This window comes from Panthera tigris, chromosome A2 (assembly GCF_018350195.1).
Source record: "Panthera tigris isolate Pti1 chromosome A2, P.tigris_Pti1_mat1.1, whole genome shotgun sequence".
Lineage (NCBI taxonomy): Eukaryota > Metazoa > Chordata > Mammalia > Carnivora > Felidae > Panthera > Panthera tigris.
In genome coordinates, this window is record NC_056661.1 from 13481207 (window position 1) to 13499770 (window position 18564).

Here is an 18564-nt window from a genome sequence, read left to right on the forward strand (position 1 = left end):
ACGTGGCCTACCTTCTGTGCGTGCCTGTGCCCTAATCTCTTCTTATAAAGACAGCAATCATATTGGATTAGGATCCACCCAGGTAAACCTCATTTTACTTTAATTGTCCCTTTAAAGTCCCCTCTCTCCGAACACAGTCACATTCTGAAGGACCTACGGTGAGGATTTCAACGTCTGGATTTTGGAAGAACGTGACTCAGCTTACAGCAGTGGCTGTTTTCGACTGCACAGAACAGTCTGGCAGTTTTTGAAAAAGCAGAAATATAGAGTTACCATATGACCTAGGAATTTCACGCCTAGATGTAGACCCAAGAGAATTGAAAGCATATGTCCACACAGTAACTTGTGCATGAACGTTCACAGCAGCGCAACTCACAAGAGCCCAAAAGTGGAAAAACTCAAATGTCCATCGACAGATGAGCGGATAAACAAAATGGGGTCCATCCACACGATGGAATATTATTCAGCCATAAAAAGGAAGGAAGCCCCGACTCAAGCTACAGCGTGGGTGCAACTCGAAAATATCGTGTGGAGCGACAGAAGCCGGACACAAAAGGCCACACGTTGTAGGATTCCATTTATGTGAAATGTCTAGAACAGGCGAAGCCACGGAGACAGAAAGCAGATTGGTGGCTGCCGGAGGGAGGATGGTGAGCGCTCATGGGTAAAGGTTTTCTTCCAGGGTTGGTAAAATGTCCTGCGATTAGATAGTGGTGACGATTACACAATTCTGAGAATATGCTAAGAACCACGGAATGGTACTCTTTAAAAAGATCTATTTTAGGGGCTCCGGGGTGGCTCGGTCTGTTAAGCGTCGGACTCTTGATTTCGGCTCAGGTCATGATCTCACGGTTTTGTGGGTTTCAGCCCCGAGTTGGGCTCTGTGCAATGACGGCGTGGAGCCTGCCTGGGATTCTCCCTCTCCTCTCTCTCTCTCTCTGCCCCTCCCCCCCTTGTGCTTTCTCTGTCTCTCTCAAAATAAATAAACTTAAAAAATAAAAATAAATTAAAAGGTATATTTTATGGTGGGTGGATTATATGTCAATTTTATTTATTTATTTTTAATTATCTTTTATAAATTTGTGAGGGGAGTACCAGTACCCTTTTTTTTTTTAATGTTTACTTATTTTTGAGAGAGAGAGAGACAGAGCGTGAGCAGGGGAGGGGCAGAGAGAGAGGGAGACACAGAATCCGAAGCAGGCTCCAGGCTCCGAGCTGTCAGCACAGAGCCCGACGCGGGGCTCGAACCCACGAACCGCGAGATCATGACCTGAGCCAAAGTCGGAGCTTACCTGACTGAGACACCCAGGCGCCCCTCCTTTTTTTTTTTTTTTTTTTTTTTATTAAAAAAAAAATTTTTTTTTTTATTTAATGTTTCTTTATTTTTGAGAGAGAGCACCAGCAGGTGAAGAGTGGAGAGAGAGGGGGACAGAGGATCAGAAGTGGGTTCTGGGCTCACAGCAGCTTAGCCCAACGCGGGGCTCAAACTCCCAAAACCGTGAGATCATGATCTGAGCTGAAGTTTGACGCTCAGCCGACCGAGCCACCCAGGCACCCCAGTATTTCAGTTTTAAAGTGTGTATGACAAAAACAAAATTTCAGGAAGCCCTGTATTTTTATGTGCTCAATCTGGCCACTGTAATTTGGTAGGAGCCTATCCAGACTCAAAGGCAATCGGGCCCTCCCTGGGGGTCTCTCCTCCAGCCTGAGAAGATACTGTAATGTCTAAGTCCAACGGATAGCCAAGGGAACCTGCAGGTGCAGAGACAGTGGCAGTCCCAGTGGAAGAGAGAATATGGATCCCATCTTGGCACTTGGGCTTTGCCCTGCCTCAGTTTCCCTTCTGCAAAGGGGGGCTGGTCAATTATCACCAGATTCCTGTGGAAGGTGGTCCTCATTCGGCGCTTAGTCAGGTGCCCAGCTGACTCGGCAAAGGGAGTCATCCTCAAAGCAGAAACTGGCAACAGTGGCTGCCTGTTCTTGTAAATAAAGTTTTATTGGGGCTAGGGCCAGAATTAAGGTGAAACCAGTAAGGCAGCGTGATGTAAAGGCAGAGTCAGAGCCTGCATTTTTGGTGTTTAGTTCATCCTGCGCTTTTTGCATTAGTTCAGATTCTCTACACTATTGTATTCGAATCTTGTGTACCTTAATCACTGATATTTGTGGCCCTTTTCAAATTTTGAACAGAACTGAGGGTCTCGTTCACCTCACCCTAGAACTGGTCTTGTTGTGCGCCCTGGGCACATCAACTAACTTCTCTGAGCCTCAGTTTCCTTCTCTGCAAAATGGGGACGCTAACGGTCCCTTATTCCCAGGAGGATTCATTGAAAAATGGTTTCATCTTGGCTGGGGGGTAAGGGTGGGGCCTGGAAGGGCGGGTCTGGCCCATCCAATGGAGGCGGGGCCCTTCCAGGAGGGCTCCCAGGGAGGGGCGGGGCCAGGACACGTCAGCTGACCGGCTTGACCAATGGCGCGGGGTGGCGGGGCTTGGCAGGCTGGGGCGGGGCCGGGGGCGGGCCAGGCGGCGCGGACTAGCGGGCCATGGACGAGCCGAGCCTCCTGCGGCGCCGAGGGCTCCAGGTGAGGCCCCTGAGTGGGCGGGCGGAGGGCGCGGCCGAGTGCACCTGGCTTGGGTGCCAGGGGCGAGGTTTCGGCGTCCGGGGAAACTGAGGCGGAGAGCGGGGCGCGCGCTCCGATCGCTCCTTCTGCCCGCTTTTCAAAGTGCTTTTCGCCTGATGGGAAGGGGATATATACTCCGTTTGGTTTGACAGATGGAGAAACTGAGGCTCCAAGCGCTAGCGTGGGAGACGGGGGCTGAGGGTTGGGCCCCTTCCCACCAGCTGCTCTAATAATATGAGCAACAGCAGCCTTTGAGCGCTCACCATATGGTCCTCGTCGTGTTAATCTTTTTACTAGTGACATATTCTTATTAATTAATGTGGATCATTACCTGCCTCGTGCCTTCGCTGCGCCACCGCGCCCCAGCCTCAGCTCACCCCTAAGGTGAGCCAAGGAGGTTGGGGCTGTCCGGGCGCCCATTTGTCAGACAGGGAAACTGAGGCTCGGGTCTGGAAAAGTCACAAACTCGAGGTCGCCCGACAGAGGTTCAATCCGGCAGCCTTAACTGGCTCTCTGCTGCGGAAAGCACTGCAAACTGGCTTGCGGGGGGCCGGGCGGGCGGGGGGGAGGGGTGTCGAGGGCAGGAGACACTTTTGCTTATCCGGATCTCAGTTTCCCCATTGGCTGTAAGGGCCCTCCTTTTCTGACCTCTGGCCCTGAGTTTGTGCGTGAGAGAGTTCGAACCCACGCAGGGGCCACGGGACCCCGATGGGCGACTCCTTTGACTTTTCTGGGCCTCAGTTTCCCCATCTCTGTGCAAAGGGAATTAAGATGATCTAGCCGAGGCGTAGACCACACCCTTAAGGAGCCACCAGGTTGCCTGTCGGGAACCTGGGATTCATCATTTACCCAACAAACATTTCTTGAGTGCCTGCTGGAGAGGCGGCGGGGTGTTCACCCTCTGAAACCGCTCTCCTGGGTCTCCTAGCCTGTTGGGGGGTATGGACGCCTGAGCAGCAGTGACCCCAGGGAGTTGTCAGCTGCAGTGTGGGACGCTCAGGCACTCTTGGAGAAGGCGCCTGACCCAAGCGTTGCTGGGTGGTCTTGGAGCAGAGGAAGCAGCGCGGGTGGCAGGGCAGGGGCGGGGGGGGGTGGCGGGGGGGGGTACATGGGGAAATAAGAGAGTCTGAGGGAAGCTAGAACCTTGGAAGGACGGGGTGGGGGTGGGGTCCGGGAGGGCAGGGGCAGAGATGAAAGGCAGAAGCGCCCCCACCCCCAGGCGTGGCGGGGGCGGGGGCCGCAAGGGGAAAGTCCGAGGCCAGAGGCAACAGTGAGGGGCCTGGGCGGAGGGGAGGGGGCGGTGAGCGGTGGGGTGTTGTGGGGGGACAGGCCCCGCCCCGAGCCCCAGTTAGACGCGAGCCCCGCCCGCGGCCTCTTAAAATAGAGAAACTGCCTTCGGGTAGGCGAATGGGGGCGCTGCTGACGTCAAGAAGTGGGGGCCTGTTTCATGGGGAAGAGGCACCCGCTCCCTGATGACGAGTCCCATGCTACAAAAGGGGAAACTGAGGCTCAGAGAAGCCTAGCCCCTGCCCAGGTGTCACAGCACGTAGGTGACAGAGTCAGGCTTCGAACCCAGGCAGGTCTGGCTCGCCCTCTTGCTCTGTGGGGGCAGAGGGACAAGTAGAGATTGCCCAGATGAGTGAGGGAATTCTGGGTGGAGGGCACAGCACATGCAAAGGCCCAGAAGCATGTAACTATATATGTTGCGTGGGGAAACTAGGACCCTCTGCTTCAGGGCGTTCCAGTGCCGATTTTGAAGAGGTTAGATTTTCTCCCTAAGGTGATTGGGAGCTATGGAAAGTGCCGGTGGAAGGGAGGAACACTATCAGACCTGAAGGCTTTGAAAGACTCCTCTGGAGCAGGTGGGGGCCACAGAGGGGGCCAGAGGCGAGGAAAGCCCAGTGTTGGGCTCAGCACGGAGTGCGGAGCCTGCTTGGGATTCTCTCTCTCCCTCTCTGTCTCCCCCTCTCCCCCCACCCTGAAAATAAATAAATAAACATTTTTAAAAACTTTAAAAAAATAATAATAGTAGAAATATAAATCATGCCTCACAGTAAGGGGCACCCACAAACGCGAAGCACCGTGTGTGCATTTAATTCTCCTAACAGCACAAGAGGTCAGTGCTATTATTAGCCTCATTTTTTCGGAGAGGGAGACTGAGGATCAGAGAGGGAAATTAAGAGATTTGGAATGCTAACCAGTCTGGCTTCTGAGGATGCAAAAACGTGGAGGGCCTGGGTTTGGGGCATAAGCTACCCGGTACCTTAACTCGGAGCTTTGTTAATGAGCCCAGGAGCACCCCCAGCCAAGCAGGTAGCAGCCTCCTGGTCAGAGCCAATCAGATACTCTGGAGGCTGACTCTTCCAAAGGTCAAAGAGTCGATTCATAAAAGCTTGAGGAAGTGGAGGGGACTCAAGTCAGTTGCGGACTGGCTAGTACAGACCATATCGGTGGGAAGGCTGGCTAATCTGACGGGGGCAGTGTGCTGGGAGGTGGTAAGCAGGAACTGGTCTGGCCCTTGGACCCCCAGTTTGCGCTGGGTCAGAGGAAGAGCTGGGCACTGGGCCTTCCCGCTTTGGGTTAAGCTCAGTCTCCTGTGCAGCATTTATGGGTGCCGGTTAACGTGAGCTCCACTCCTCGCATTGTTATTGCTAGACTACTATTCTTATTATTCTATCATTATTTTTTTTTTAATTTTTTTTTAACGTTTATTTATTTTGGAGACAGAGAGAGACAGAGCATGAACGGGGGAGGGTCAGAGAGAGAGGGAGACACAGAATCGGAAACAGGCTCCAGGCTCTGAGCCATCAGCCCAGAGCCTGACGCGGGGCTCGAACCCACGAACCGTGAGATCATGACCTGAGTCAAAGTCGGACATTCAACTGCCTGAGCCACCCAGGCGCCCCTCTATCATTATTTTTTTTATCATCTCCCACTTGGGCCTTTGCTTCACAAGCCATGCTTCTTTTTTTTTTTTTTTTTAAGTTTTAAGTTTTTATTTATTTCTTTAGAGAGAGAGAGAGAGAGAGAGAGAGAGAGAGAGAGAATCCCAAGCAGGTTCCACACTGTCAGCAACAGAGCCCGACTCGGGGCTCGAACTCATGAACCGTGAGATCATGACCTGAGCCGAAATCGAGAGCCGGATGCTTAACCGACTGAACCACCCAGGCGCCCCACGAACCACAGACTTTTCAAACACCAGATCTCCAAATCCAGGGGCAGTGAAGGTGGCCAGAGCTTGTATCTATCTGAACTTTGTCTCTGCTGCTGCTGGAGGCATTCCCTGGAAGGTCCATCCTGCATCCTCGTGGCCCAGTTCAGCTTACTCTTCTCCTCCAAAAAGCCCTCAGGCTGGTGCTCTGTGGTCCCTGCTGACTTCTCTCTCCCTTCACTTCAGTTGCCAACTTCCCGTGGGGCTTGGTGCCAGCCGGCCTGAGTCCTACCCCCACCGCACAGATTCCCACCAGCCTGACCACCCCCCCACCAGGAAGCCTCTTGGCTCCCCCCACCTCCAGCCCCTTCTCTCCCCCTGGGTCTCCCCAGTGCCTCCAGTTGTGGGGGTGTCCGTGCCCCGGGGGGTTCCTCAGGATGGAGCTGAGGCTTCTGGCTGGGAGGCAGCATTGCCCAGCCCAGCCAAGAACCGAAGAGGTTGCCGTAAATATTATCTTTAAAGGGCAGTTCCAAGGGATCGGGCCCCCACCTACTCTGGTCTATGCGGGAGTCACTCCTTGAGAACAGCCGGCAAAGAGGGGGCTGAAGGCGGAAGCAGATGGCTCTGGGAGCAGAGGGTCCGGGGGCGGTGCCGGGAGAATTCCATGTGGTCCCAGCTTTCCACAGAGCCTTTGCAGGGGGCTGCTGACCTTCCCTCGCTTCTCTCTGCCACTTGACATCTTTTTGTATTTTGGAAGCAAATTAAAATTTGTGGTTAAATTGGTGGTTATTATTAACCTCACAAAATCATTGTCTTGGCACTGATTTATCGAAGCCTCCCCAGTGCCGGGCTCTTAGCTTGTTTCTTGATTCCTCCCAGGACCCTATGGAACCGGGAGGCTTTCCAAATGAAGAAACTGATGTGAAATCGTTTGGCGGGGGTCACATAGCTCAGATGATGGGGAGCCAGACTGGGAACCCAGGACGGCCAGGGCTTTGGAAGGAAATGGTTGGGATGGAGGAGGGGGTGCCAGAGCAAGTAAGTCCTGGGTTCAGATGCCAGCTCCTCGCTGTTTCACGGGTTAGAGGAGAGGGGTAAGCTGGCATAAGACCCCATAACAATTGGAGGGGGCAGCAGGAGGCCTTAATGGTGGTGGTGGTTCCTATGACTGTGATCAATTGCCCTGAACGATAGTGAGCTCTCCATTCCCAGAGGTATTCAGGCAGACAGAAACACCACGGGATGGCAGGTCAGCCTCTTCCCGCCTTGAACCGCCCGGTTTTGTGGGCTCAGGGTAGCTGGGGTCAGGCCTCGGGGTGACACCCCTCCTCTTGGACCCTCCTCTTCCCCTGCTGGGGGACCCAGCCAACCTCTCCCAGCCCCGTCCTGCACCGGGCAGCTTCCAGCCCCCTTGAATTGGCTGTGGGGGCTGATGACGTCAGTGGTTGCCATGGTGAACGCCCCGCTCTGGATGTGGGCAGTCCGGAGAGCCCACCTAGGTAAAAATAGTCATGTGTCTGTCCTCCACAGGACCGCCCTGGCGTGTGTGTTGGGGGCGGGGGGGGGGGGGGAGCAGGGGGGGTGGGGATGTCCAGAGACCTGGATTCCCTTCCTTCTCCTTGCCAAGAGACATGGGCAGCTGGCTTCCCTCTGCGCCTCGGTTTCCCAGCCTGAAAAACGGCCCTTGCTCCTGGTCTGTATGTATTAGGTGGCTCGGTAAAATTTATCGGGTATTACGATAGTCCACCTAGGCCCTTGCTGAGCTCAACAGTAACACAACGCACAACAGCCACGATAATAATGGCTGATCATCACTACCCTGGGACCCTCCTGATGTTACCCTCCACCTTATAGGTGGGAAAATCAAAGCACGAATTGCGCAAGTTACTTGCTCAAGGTCCCACAGCCAGGCAAGAACAGATAATAAATAGATCTGGACCCAGGTCTGAGTATCCCTAGATTCTAAACTTGCGTGACATGGCCTTTTGAGAATTTAGAAACCTTCTTGGGTGAGCTACATTTGAGGATGGACTCCGGGGTCACTGTGACCCCAAGTGCACGGCTTTTTGCCCTGCATATGGCAAGGGCACCCAGGGTTGGTGCAGTCAGCTTGCTGAGCTCTAAAAGGGTCTTCAAAAGGGAGTCACTGATTAGTGCCCCCACCCCCCCGTCGGTTCCCAAGACACAAATCCACATAAGCTTTGCAGAAGTGACTTTCAGATCTGGGAGGGGGCAGAGTGAGGACGAGTCAAGAATCTCCCTTTCCTCGGGGCGCCTGGGTGGCGCAGTCGGTTAAGCGTCCGACTTCAGCCAGGTCACAATCTCGCGGTCCGTGAGTTCGAGCCCCGCGTCGGGCTCTGGGCTGATGGCTCGGAGCCTGGAGCCTGTTTCCGATTCTGTGTCTCCCTCTCTCTCTGCCCCTCCCCCGTTCATGCTCTGTCTCTCTCTGTCCCAAAAATAAAAAAAAAATAAAAAAATAAAGAATCTCCCTTTCCTCGAACAATTGTTACTATTTAGCCACTATTGACATCCTTCTTTAAAAATATAACTAATTTGTTATTTAAAATAATGAAGTTATGGGGCGCCTGGGTGGCTCAGTCGGTTAAGCGTTCGACTCTTGATTTCAGCTCAGGTCATGATCTCGATGTTCTCGTGAGTTCGAGCCCCGCATTGGGTTCTGCGCTGACAGTGCTGAGCCTGCGTGGGATTCTCTCTCTCTCCTCTCTCTCTGTCTCCTCTCTCTCTCTGTCTCTCTGCCCCTCCCCCACTCTGGCTCCCTCTCTCTCTCAAAATAAATAAATACACTTTAAAATCAAATAAAATAATGAAGTTATTTTTAGTACAAGGAGGGTTTGAGCTAGGCAGGGAGGTGATTGGGAGTCTGGAGGGCTTTCAGGAGGAAGGGGTGCCTGAGCTGAGGGATGATGTGCAATTGACTAGCACCAGAGGGGAGGGAAGGCAGTCTTGGCAGAAGACACAGCTGGTGCAAAGGCTCTGAGGCAGGGCAGAACCCAGAATATGGGGCAGCAGAAAGGAGGCATCGGCTGGAGCTGGGTGAGCGAGGGGCCACCTTCGGGGTGAGGTGGGTGGAGGGCCGGGGATGTGAAGGGCCTGTCTCCTTGGGAATGACCCCTGTTTCCTCTCATTTCAGAAGGAGCTGAGCCTGCCACGCCGGGGACGTGGGTGAGTTCACCTAAGGCCAGTGGGCTGGGCTGGACCCAACGGTCCTGGGCACAGAGATTTCAGCGGCAGCCTCCAGACTGTGAATTTATTTGATAATTACAACAAAGCTGCTCACCTTGATCCTTTCCCCCGGTGTTTGCAAAGTGCTTTGGAAGTGCTTCATTTGGCCCGCACAAGCTGGGGGCCCACGCCAGTTTGCAAATGTGGAGGTTGAAGCGCTGTAGGGTTGCACAGCTGGGACAAGGGCATCCAGGTTGGAAAAGGAAGCCTTGTCTAGCATCTAGAGTCCAAATCAGAGGATTCCAGCCAAGTATCCTGGAGCCGGCTTGCATGTCTCCCATGACGGGGAGCTCACTGTCAGGGGACACAGGTAGAAAATTGTATCCTTCAGGGTCACATTAGCATTTCTCTGTAGGCTGGCATTTTCGGATCCCAGAGCTCACAGACCGTTTTGTGTGGTGTCTTTGCTGGTTTACAGACGGGAAAGCACAGCCCAGGACAGGGAGGGTTTTGCCTTGTGCTAGCGGTCCGGAGGTGTGTGAGTGTAGACACCCGCTCTTTGGGGGCGGTGTTTGCCTGAGGGATGGGAATTCTCTTGCCCGGCAGTGAAATTACCCACTTAACAAACTTTTTTGGGGTGCCTACTGTGTATCAGGCCCTGTTCCAGGCATGGGGGGCGGGGGGACACAGAGACAAATCGATGCTGGACCCTGCCCATGGAGCTCACACTCTCTTGGGGAGAGTTATGGTGAAGAGATGTACTGCAGGGGAGAAATTAAACAGAGGAGCTGCAGGGGAGGGGGGGGATGGGATTTAGCCCTGTTGGAGAAGGTAACATTTGAGCCTAGATCTAGAAGAGGAAGAAGAGGCAAGAGGGAAAGTCTGAGGGGAAGAGCATCCCAGTTAGAGGGAACAGCATGGGCAAAGGTCCTGGGGTGCAAACCAGCTTGGCATTGAAAGAACATCATGGAGACGGCAGTAGCTGGAGTGAAGAGAGCACAGGGGAGGTGAAGGGAGAGGGGAGGGAGGTCCTGGGGTTTGGATGAGAGTTTGAAATCTGATGGTGGGGATGGGGTCAGACTGGCCCCCGAGCCCTGACCACACGTTCTTGATGGACTGGGGATGTGCAGCTGGTGGGGAGGAGCCTGAGGGGCCCATAGGGGCGGGGCTCCGGCATTGACCGGAAGGCGGGCACTGTCCCTGGCCTTTGCCCAGGCTCGCGGCGGGGTGGTGGACCGGAATCAGTCAGAACCACGGAGGACAAAGTCCTGGGCCACGGGGCAGAACGAGGACAAAGACTCCCTGAGAGCTGTCTGCTTTCTGCTACCTACCGCGTTCTTGACCGGGTCTAAGTGGGGTGTCGAGGGGGGGGCCATAGCCAGACACAACCCCGGAGTCTTGGGAACTGGGCTGGGCAAAAGGGAGGGTGGGACTCGGGGCGCCATGGGTTCTTGTGTAGGGACGGCTCCGCCGAAGAGGGGCCCATGGGACCGAACTGGGATGTGGGTGAGGGGGACGACGCTCCAGACGGGGACCCCAGCGAAGCAAAGGCCTGGAGGCGTGGACCGGCCTCTGATGTGCGTGGGGATGCTGAGACCCGCCGCGAGGGGCTGTGCTGAGCGGCAGGCGGTGGGGGAATAGGGGCAGGACACGCTCAGATCCGGGGTCCCAGAGACAACCCCCTCCCACCCCCGCACCTCCCGGGGAGGGGTGGGGCGAGGGCAGAGACCCGGCCGGGAAGGGGTGGGGCCAGGCGATGGAGCAATAATGCCAATCGAGGAGGCAGTGACCGCCCTTCCTTTTCGGCCGCGCAGCCCTGGGGCTCGAGACCCGGCAGCCTCGGCGTCCCTCTCTCCGGGAGGGGTTGGCACCTGCCACTCCAGCCTCCCGCAGCCCGACTTTTCCTGCTGGGCTGGGCCTGCGCGCAGGTGCGGGGCCCGAGCCCCGCCCCGAGGAGGAGAGAGCCCGCCCCCCGCGCCCCCGGCGGCCCGGCCTCCGCGCCGCCGCGTCCGTCGCGCCCGCCAGGCGTGCTGTCCCCACGTCCGCGTCTGTGGGTCTGTCCGATCGCGCCACCATCAGGGGTTGGGGGGGCCACAAAGAGGGCTTTGGCACCCAGCCGCGTAGACGCAACCCCGGCCTCAGCATGAAGTCTCGCAGGGACAAGCTTCACATCCCGGCGCTGACCCTCGAGTGAGTGCTTGGCGAAGAAGGGGGGAAATGGGGAGGGAGGAAGAGAGGCAGACAGACAACCACCCTTCCCCCCGCGTCTCTTTTTAAGTCGCCCAGAGTCAGACCGCCGCCTCCGGGGAGCCCTCCCGGGTCATCGGTCAGGCCCCACCCCCGCGGCCTTGGCGAGACCCAGAATCCCAGGCCTTGGGGGCTCCTTCTCCCTAAAGGAACCTAAGTCCTGGTCCGAATTCGGATTCGGCCACACGCAGGGGCCACCACCAGGTTCACCGTCCCCGGCCTCTTTCTTTACAGTCTGTCTCCGAGCAGCCAGAGCCCATCTTTGCTGAGCCCCAGCAGCCCCTGCAGCCCTTGCAGCCCCTCACTGGGCCTGCATCCCTGGAGGTAAGTGACAGCACTCGGGGGGCGGGGCTCGGACATTGCCCTGGCACCCCAGAACCTTGGAAGCCACCCAGACCCAGCTTCCTCACCAAGGTACTGTGGGCCGGTGACATCACCTCTCTGGGCCTCAGTTTACCCCTCCATAAAATGAAGCTACTATCCACATTAGGGCCTGGATGGGGGAAATTCCATTTTCAACCATAGCCAACAGGTCCTCCATCCGACAGGTGGCCAAGGTGAGGCTAGAACTTGAGCTGTGGCCCAAGGACATCCCTGGGACAGATGCTGGGTTCCCAGCCTGCTCTGGGCCCTCCCTGCTGAATCAGCCTTGCCTTCCAGCCTGTGACCTCCAGGACCCTCCCCACACCCAGCTCAGCTGGCCAGAAAGCTCCTCCCTCTGAATGTAGACACACACACACACACACACACACACACACACACACACACACACAAAGCTGAGAGTTCACCCTTAGAGCCCCATGCACTGTCCCAGGCAAAGTGGCGTCAGGAGGAAAGAACCAGCTTGACTGAGTGCCAGCTCTGTACCAAATACCTTCTGTTTCCTGCACAAGCCGAGAGGGAGGCGCCCTTCCTGTCCCCATTTCTCAGCCGAGGAAACTGAGGCTGAGAGGAGACGCCACTTCTCCTGGTTCAAGCATCAGGGCCAGCTTGGCTACCAGAGTCTGTTGAGGGTTTGAGGCAGCCTCTGTGACTGGCGCGTCTCAGGGTCTTGCCCCCTCTATAGGAGGGAAGATCAGGGTTGTCGTGGGCTCTTCGCACGGCTTGGGAAAAGTTCAGGGAGGTGACAGATGTGTGAGTCAGTCATGTCTGGAATTCAGTGGCCCATCAATCATTTATACCTCAGTATGAATGAACTGATTAGATTCTTTCCATAGACCTTTCGTGGGGAGAAGAGAGAACAATTTGGAGCCCTCACTGGGTGCTGGGCAACAGACAGTTCCCTTCATTAAGTAGGTACCTACTGTGAGCCAGATGCTAAGGGCATAGCTGTGAACAAGATTAACGTAATCCTTCCCTCATGGGCCTCTCAGTCAGATCTCTGGAGGTGGGCAGTGAACAAGTGAGGAGACAAACAAGAGCCATTCGGACGGTGACCCCTTGGGGGAGGTGGTGTTTTAGCCAAGGTCTAGGCAGAGCTAGGGGAAGAGAAGTACCAGGCAATGGGAACTGTACGTGCCAAGGTCCTGAGGCAGGACCAAGAATCGAAAAGCTTCTGTGGCTGCCTTGGGGGAAGAAAGGTCTGCCGAGGACAAGTGATAGGAAGGGAGGTGGCCAGGATAACATCTGGGTAGAAAATGGTGGGGCCTAGACCAGGTCGGGGTATCCAGTGGGGACTGCTGTACCCCCCATTTAGGGGAGGAGGAAACCCAGGACATCAGAGTATGTTGTGCAGAGGTACCCTGGGAAAGAGTGGCAGGCCAAATCTGACACCGACCGCTTGGCCTCAACCACCAAGTGAACAACAGCTGAGCCAGTTTTATCAGGAGCAAATGGAGGCAGAGAGTTTGGGGCTCTGAGCAGAAAAGCCTCCTCACCCGCCACCAGAGGGCAGCAGAGCCCCATCACCTTGGGCCAGGCAAGAAAATGGGTCCCTGCCTCCCCTGCTCCAAGTACCCTAGGAATAAGCCCACGTTTGTTCTCTCAGCCTCCAAGTCCCCATGAGTCTGGCCCCTGCCACCTCTTGTCTCCCTGTCACCTATCTCCCCACCTGGCTCACCATACTCTAGCCATGAGGCTTCCTGGGCTGCCAGAATATAAGCTGGTCCAGCCTCAGGGCCTTTGCATTTGCTACTCCTCTGCCCAGAGGTCCATTTCCTCCTTTCTTTGTTTGTCACGTCTCTATCAAGCCCTCAGATAGGAAGCTTTTTCTGAACACAGCCCCCATTCAGGGCCTCCCAAGCCCCAGATACATCCATTATGCCTGTCCATTTCCCTCATTGAGACTGCATTATGGGTGTGATTTCCATGTTTTCTTGTGTGATTCTTAGGTTATTTTTCTCACCCAGAGGTTTGGGAGCCCCTTGAGGGCCAGAGCTGGATCTGGCCTCTCTATTCTAGGGGCCTGGTATACAGCAGGTGCTCAGTTAATGCTTATGGCATGGACAAATGGGAAGGAGGTGGGAGGGCTCTGCCTGTGGTGGTGAGCAGGAGGTAATCGAAGAAGGTCATGAACTCAAGGTCGTGAATTCGGCCCTCATGGACAAGGGGGCAATAAAAAGCACCGTCAGAAGAATGTTCCCTCTGGGGCCTTGAATGTCAGGGACAGGAAGAATTTGTATTTTTCTATCCAGGGAACTAAGAACCATACAGCGTATAGAGCTGGGAGGGGTGTGGACAGTGCATGGGCAGGTGGGAAGGGCTGAGGTGGTCAGACCACGGAGGGGTTGAGGGTAGGGTTCTGTACGCTCACTGGGGCTTTGCCATTTACATAGTCACTTAGCACAAGCAGAGGGAGGCAGAACCCGAGTTACGGACAGGGTTAGGCTCTGAGACCTAGGAGAGGGATTCACCCAGAAGTGTGGTTTTGCTGTAAAAGCACTGAGGAGCCACGGAGGGTGGGTGAGTTGGGGAGGGACGTGATCTGGTGGGCAGGGGGCTGACGCCAGACATCGGTCAGACATTAGTCAGCCTTTCACGGGAGGCCTTTGCCACGGCCACAGGCATTCTGGATTGTCAGCTGCAGCATTGTTCTGCAGAGGAGGAAACTGAGGCCAGATGGGCGTGGGAGAAGTGGCTGCTGGGGATGCCAGCACAGTGGGAGTAATGGGGGGCACGGAAGCACTATAGGGTGCCACCACAGCTGGGATTGACGGGTAATTCCTCTACTAACTGTGCAGAAGCACACATGGTGGGGAGGGTTTGTGGGCACAGTATGTCAGCATATGGTGACTTGGGTCCCCAGACCTGTGGGATCTTGTATGCCCCCACGCAGGAAGCTCTGTCCCTGGCCTGTGGCTCACGCTGGATATCTCAGGGTCATAAGCGACCACCTCCCTCTTTATGTCCACATCTGGCCCCTCAGCAGGGCCCGTGCACTGGCCTCAAACCAGGTCTGGAATTTACCCACTTTTCCCCACAGCCTCACCCTGGCCCGGGCCTCAGTGTCGTCCTCCCAGACCCTGTTACAGCCTCTCACTAGCCTTCTGCCACCTGCATTTCTGCCCCTGACAGCTCCTGTTCCCCATGGAAGACGGGAGGGGGGGGGGGGGCGGAATTGACAAACAATTCAGACCATGCCCCTTCCCTGCTCACACATCCTCCATGGCTCCCCATTGCTTCTCCCGCTACAACTGCACTCTTCCTGCAACGTTTACATGTTAAGTCCTGCTGGCCTCTTCCCCTCAGTCTGGTCTCAGGGCTTTTGCACAAGTTGTGCCCTCTGTTGGGAACACTTCCCATGGCTGGCCCCTCTTCCTTCTCGCCATAGACAGGCAAAGCATGTCAGATGCCCTGATTTCCGTTTGCGCAACACGTCCTTTCTGCCAGTCCAGTGCTGAGAGATGCCGGGGCCTCAGGGAGCCCAAGCCCGAGAAGACAGAGCCAGACAGACGAGAAAAGGTTTCCTGGAAGAGGGGACGCTGGATTTTGCCAGGCAGGAAGGACATTCCAAGAAGTGGAGCCACCGTGGGCACGGTAGCATGAGCCAGGCCAGGCCCTCGGATAGGTCTCAAGTGCCACACTCAGAAGGGGTTCGCGCGGCGGGGAGAGGGGGAAAAGGAGACGTGAACAGATTGACGTTTTGAGGGAAGGGGGCTACGTTCCACCGCCTCACCTAACGGGCGCCAACGCCCCGCCCCCGCCGCCCGCGGCCCTGGCAACGCCCCGCCCCTCCGCCCGCGGCCCTGGCAACGCCCAGCCCACTAAGCCGGCACGCGGGTCCGCCAGCCTCGCTTCCGCGTCGCTCGCTCCGCCCCGCGAGGCCCCGCCCCCGCGAGGCCCCGCCCCCGCGCTCGCCTGGGCGGGTTCCCGGCCGCGTTCCGGGGCGCGCGCTTCCTCCTCGCCCCCTAACCCCAGCCCCGCGGCGCGCACCCCCTACCCCGCTCCGCGGGGCTCCTGGGGCCAATCCCGCCGCGGAGGTTCGTGCCCCGCCGCCGCCGCCGCTGCGCCCCCGCGCCTCCCGGGTCTCGGGCGGCGGCGGCGGCACAAAGAGAAGCAGCATGTCCGACCCCAGCTACTGGACGGCGGTGGCTGCGCCAGGCCACCGGAGCCGCCTTGCCAAGGGCGCGCTGCTGCAGCGCTCCAAGAGGTAGGGGGCACCGTGCGGGCAAAGGCGCGGCGGCCGGCCAAGCAAACACGAGTTGCCAGAAGTATATCCCGGCGGCGTGGCGTGGGCCACTGTGTGCGGCGGTAGGGGGCAGGGGGGGACGCTTTGGGATCGAGGTATCCTCTAGGACCCCAGATACCCTCGTTTCGCCCGTCGTTACCCCGGAGTGGGGTGTCTGCCCGCTGGGGTCATAGTTAAGGTGGTAACACAGGCAGAAGGGACTTGGGACCGAGTCAGGATTCGAACCCGGGTCTCTAGGCCTGGGAGACCTGGGGAGGAGCTTCTTGGAAAAACTGAGGCTACTCTGGCCCCGGGGCTCAGTTAGCGGAAATATTGTTTCAGAAGCAGATATTTACCGCACGAGGCTGGCATGCAGGTGGTGTGTCAGGAGCCGGGTCACGGGGGTAAAATACTGGGTTTAGCCTCCAGCGAAGCCTGGCTTCTCTTGGAGTCTGTTTCCTCTTCTGAAAAGAAAAGGCCAGGTAAGGGGTAAGGGCTGTGGACTTTACAGGACTTGGGTTCAAATTCCTGCCCAGCCACTGCCTGGCTGTGTGACCTTAGGCAGTTCCTTAACCTCTCTGTTCTTAGATGTTTCACTGGTGCTGGGTTGGGGCGTTCCTAGAGGGCTAGGCACTGAGACCAGCTGCTGAAGGACCTGGAATGCTAGGTTCAGGGCTTAGACGCTTCTCCCAGATCCTGTGGAGCTACAGAGGGCTTATGGGCACCTTAGGGATCGGGTACAGGAAACTGGCTTCAGGCCAGCGTTTTCTGTCGTATCCTCACTCTGTGTTGTCCCACTTGGGTGTTTATTGAATGGCTAGGCAGAGCTTCTCAGCGTCCTGGGCCTTCTCCAGAGAGGTATGAGCAAATAGCCGACACTAGACAGTTGCTCGGGAAGTGCACAAATGATGCCCGGTTCCCCTTTGAGACCTCAAATATGGCTGTGTTTTCTTTTCAAGAAGGCCCCGCCTGAGAGCGAGAGGGAGGTGGCCAAGTGTTTTTCCCAAAGGCAGCTGTTAGTGATAAATGATGCATTGGGGTGCAGCATGGAGCTGAGGACCCAGATGAGGGCTGGGAGAGGATGTGGGACTGGGGGGGGGGTTTGGGTGTGTGTGTGGGGGGGGTTGTTGGCAGGAAGTCTTGCAGGAACCTGTGGGTTTCACTTTTGCTTCCGTACATCAGACTACAGGACAGTTCCTTGCGGCTGTTGACGTCCGTGGCCTCAGTTTCCTAGGCTGGGAAGTGGGTGCAACTGGTGTCTCTCACCTCCGGGTTTGTTGGGATTGGCAAAGGGTGACTTAATTCACCGGGGAGGCATTGCCTGCCCTCCCACTGCGTGCACTAGACCCTGCAGGAGTTGTAGGGAGAAAGATGACCATATACGTGCCCACGGCCATTGACCCAGTGCTGGGCCCAGAGCTGAACACTGTGTACGTAGTTCATCAGATCTTCCCAGCACCTTGCAGGGTGTACAGATGGGGAAAGAAGCTCAGAAGGGCAGGTGCACATGGTGTCGTCGACAGGCTGGATCCCTCCTCCCTGCCTGTCTTGTTGCCTGGGTCGGCGGCTGACCCTGCTCTCCCATGTCTTAGCCTGCTCTGTGCCTTCTGCCTGGGACACCATTCCTGGCCCTGTAAGGCCCTGAGGTTTCTCTCTCCCTCCCTGCGCCACTGAGCTGCGTTGGCGGCTCAGAGTATGTGGGCTGCTGCACTTGTCGAGCAAGCAGAGCCGTTGCTGGGCGACTGCACCGGGGAAGGTGGGGAGACGGTTCGCTCTCAATTTCCCTCTGCCAGGGCGGGGGCCGGGGCCGGGGCCGGGGCACAGGTGGGAGAGGCTGGGCAAGCGTGGGAGTGGCCTGGGCCAGGGGGTCTGGAAGCCAGAAGACAACGGGGATGGAGGGAGGGAAACGTGTGGGCAAAAGTTGGGTAGGACAGGGAGGACAGGACCTAATGTGCGAGATGCTGATTTTCGGGGTTTTATAAGGATCGGACTGGCATTTTGGGGGGATCGTGGGGAGGAAGATCGCCAAGAGATTGGGGCAGCGAGCCTGAGAAGGGGTGCGTGGAATGGAATGGGAGCCTGCCTCAGTTCACCAGTGAGCTCCGGGGTCGTCTGCACTCTCTGCCTTATTTGCCAGTGCTCCCGGCCGGGGCATGGCGTCAGCGAAGGAGTGGGGGTGGGGTGGTGAACACAGAAGCGTGAGAAGGCTCACGGGGGGCTCCTGGCCATGTGCAGTGTCCCCCAGGAGTCTGGAAGTGTCTCATGCCACCACTGATAATAATAAGAGTTTTAAGAGTAGGTAACATTTGTCAAAAATGACTACCCCAGACCTCAAAGGCCGAGCTAAGGGCCATGCAGGAGTCCAACCGGGGGCAGAGTGGCAGTGGTCACACCTAGCTTCCCGTCCTGCCCCAGAGCTGGCCATATGTGCGCTCTGGCTTGGGCACGTGGTCCTCTGAGCCCTGAGGCCTGGGCCAGCGCCTGACCTTGTCCCCACCTCCCTGACAGCTGCCGCAGTGGGAACCGCAAAAGCCTGGTGGTAGGAACGCCCTCCCCAACCCTCTCCCGGCCCCTGTCTCCGCTCTCAGTTCCAACAGGTGAGTGTGGGAGCAAGCCTGCAGGGGCGGTGTCCCGTCTCTGCCCCCTCTGCCTCAGTTTCCCCTGCCTGCTTCTTCCTCAGCAGGCAACAGCCCCCTGGATAGTCCTCGGAACTTCTCCGCTGCGTCGGCCGTGAACTTCCCCTTTGCCCGAAGGTGAG

The 18564-nt window shown here is 56.8% G+C and overlaps 1 protein-coding gene across 19 annotated transcripts in view; it reads left to right on the forward strand.

The window, feature by feature from the left end:
• The first annotated feature begins 2505 nt into the window (after positions 1–2505).
• Positions 2506–18564, forward strand: part of MAST3 (microtubule associated serine/threonine kinase 3) — a 36488-nt gene continuing 20429 nt past the window's right edge. For 4 of the 19 annotated variants that reach the window (XM_042978574.1, XM_042978575.1, XM_042978578.1 and 1 more), the window contains exons 1-4: positions 10730–11143; positions 11435–11524; positions 18315–18403; positions 18487–18559. In XM_042978574.1, coding sequence (XP_042834508.1) covers positions 11097–11143; positions 11435–11524; positions 18315–18403; positions 18487–18559 — 299 coding nt within the window. In that variant the 5' untranslated portion in view covers positions 10730–11096. Of the gene's footprint in view, positions 2581–8921; positions 8954–10728; positions 11144–11434; positions 11525–14966; positions 15789–18314; positions 18404–18486; positions 18560–18564 lie in introns of those variants that run through there. The other 15 variants (XM_042978584.1, XM_042978585.1, XM_042978591.1 and 12 more) reach the window with 7 other exon arrangements.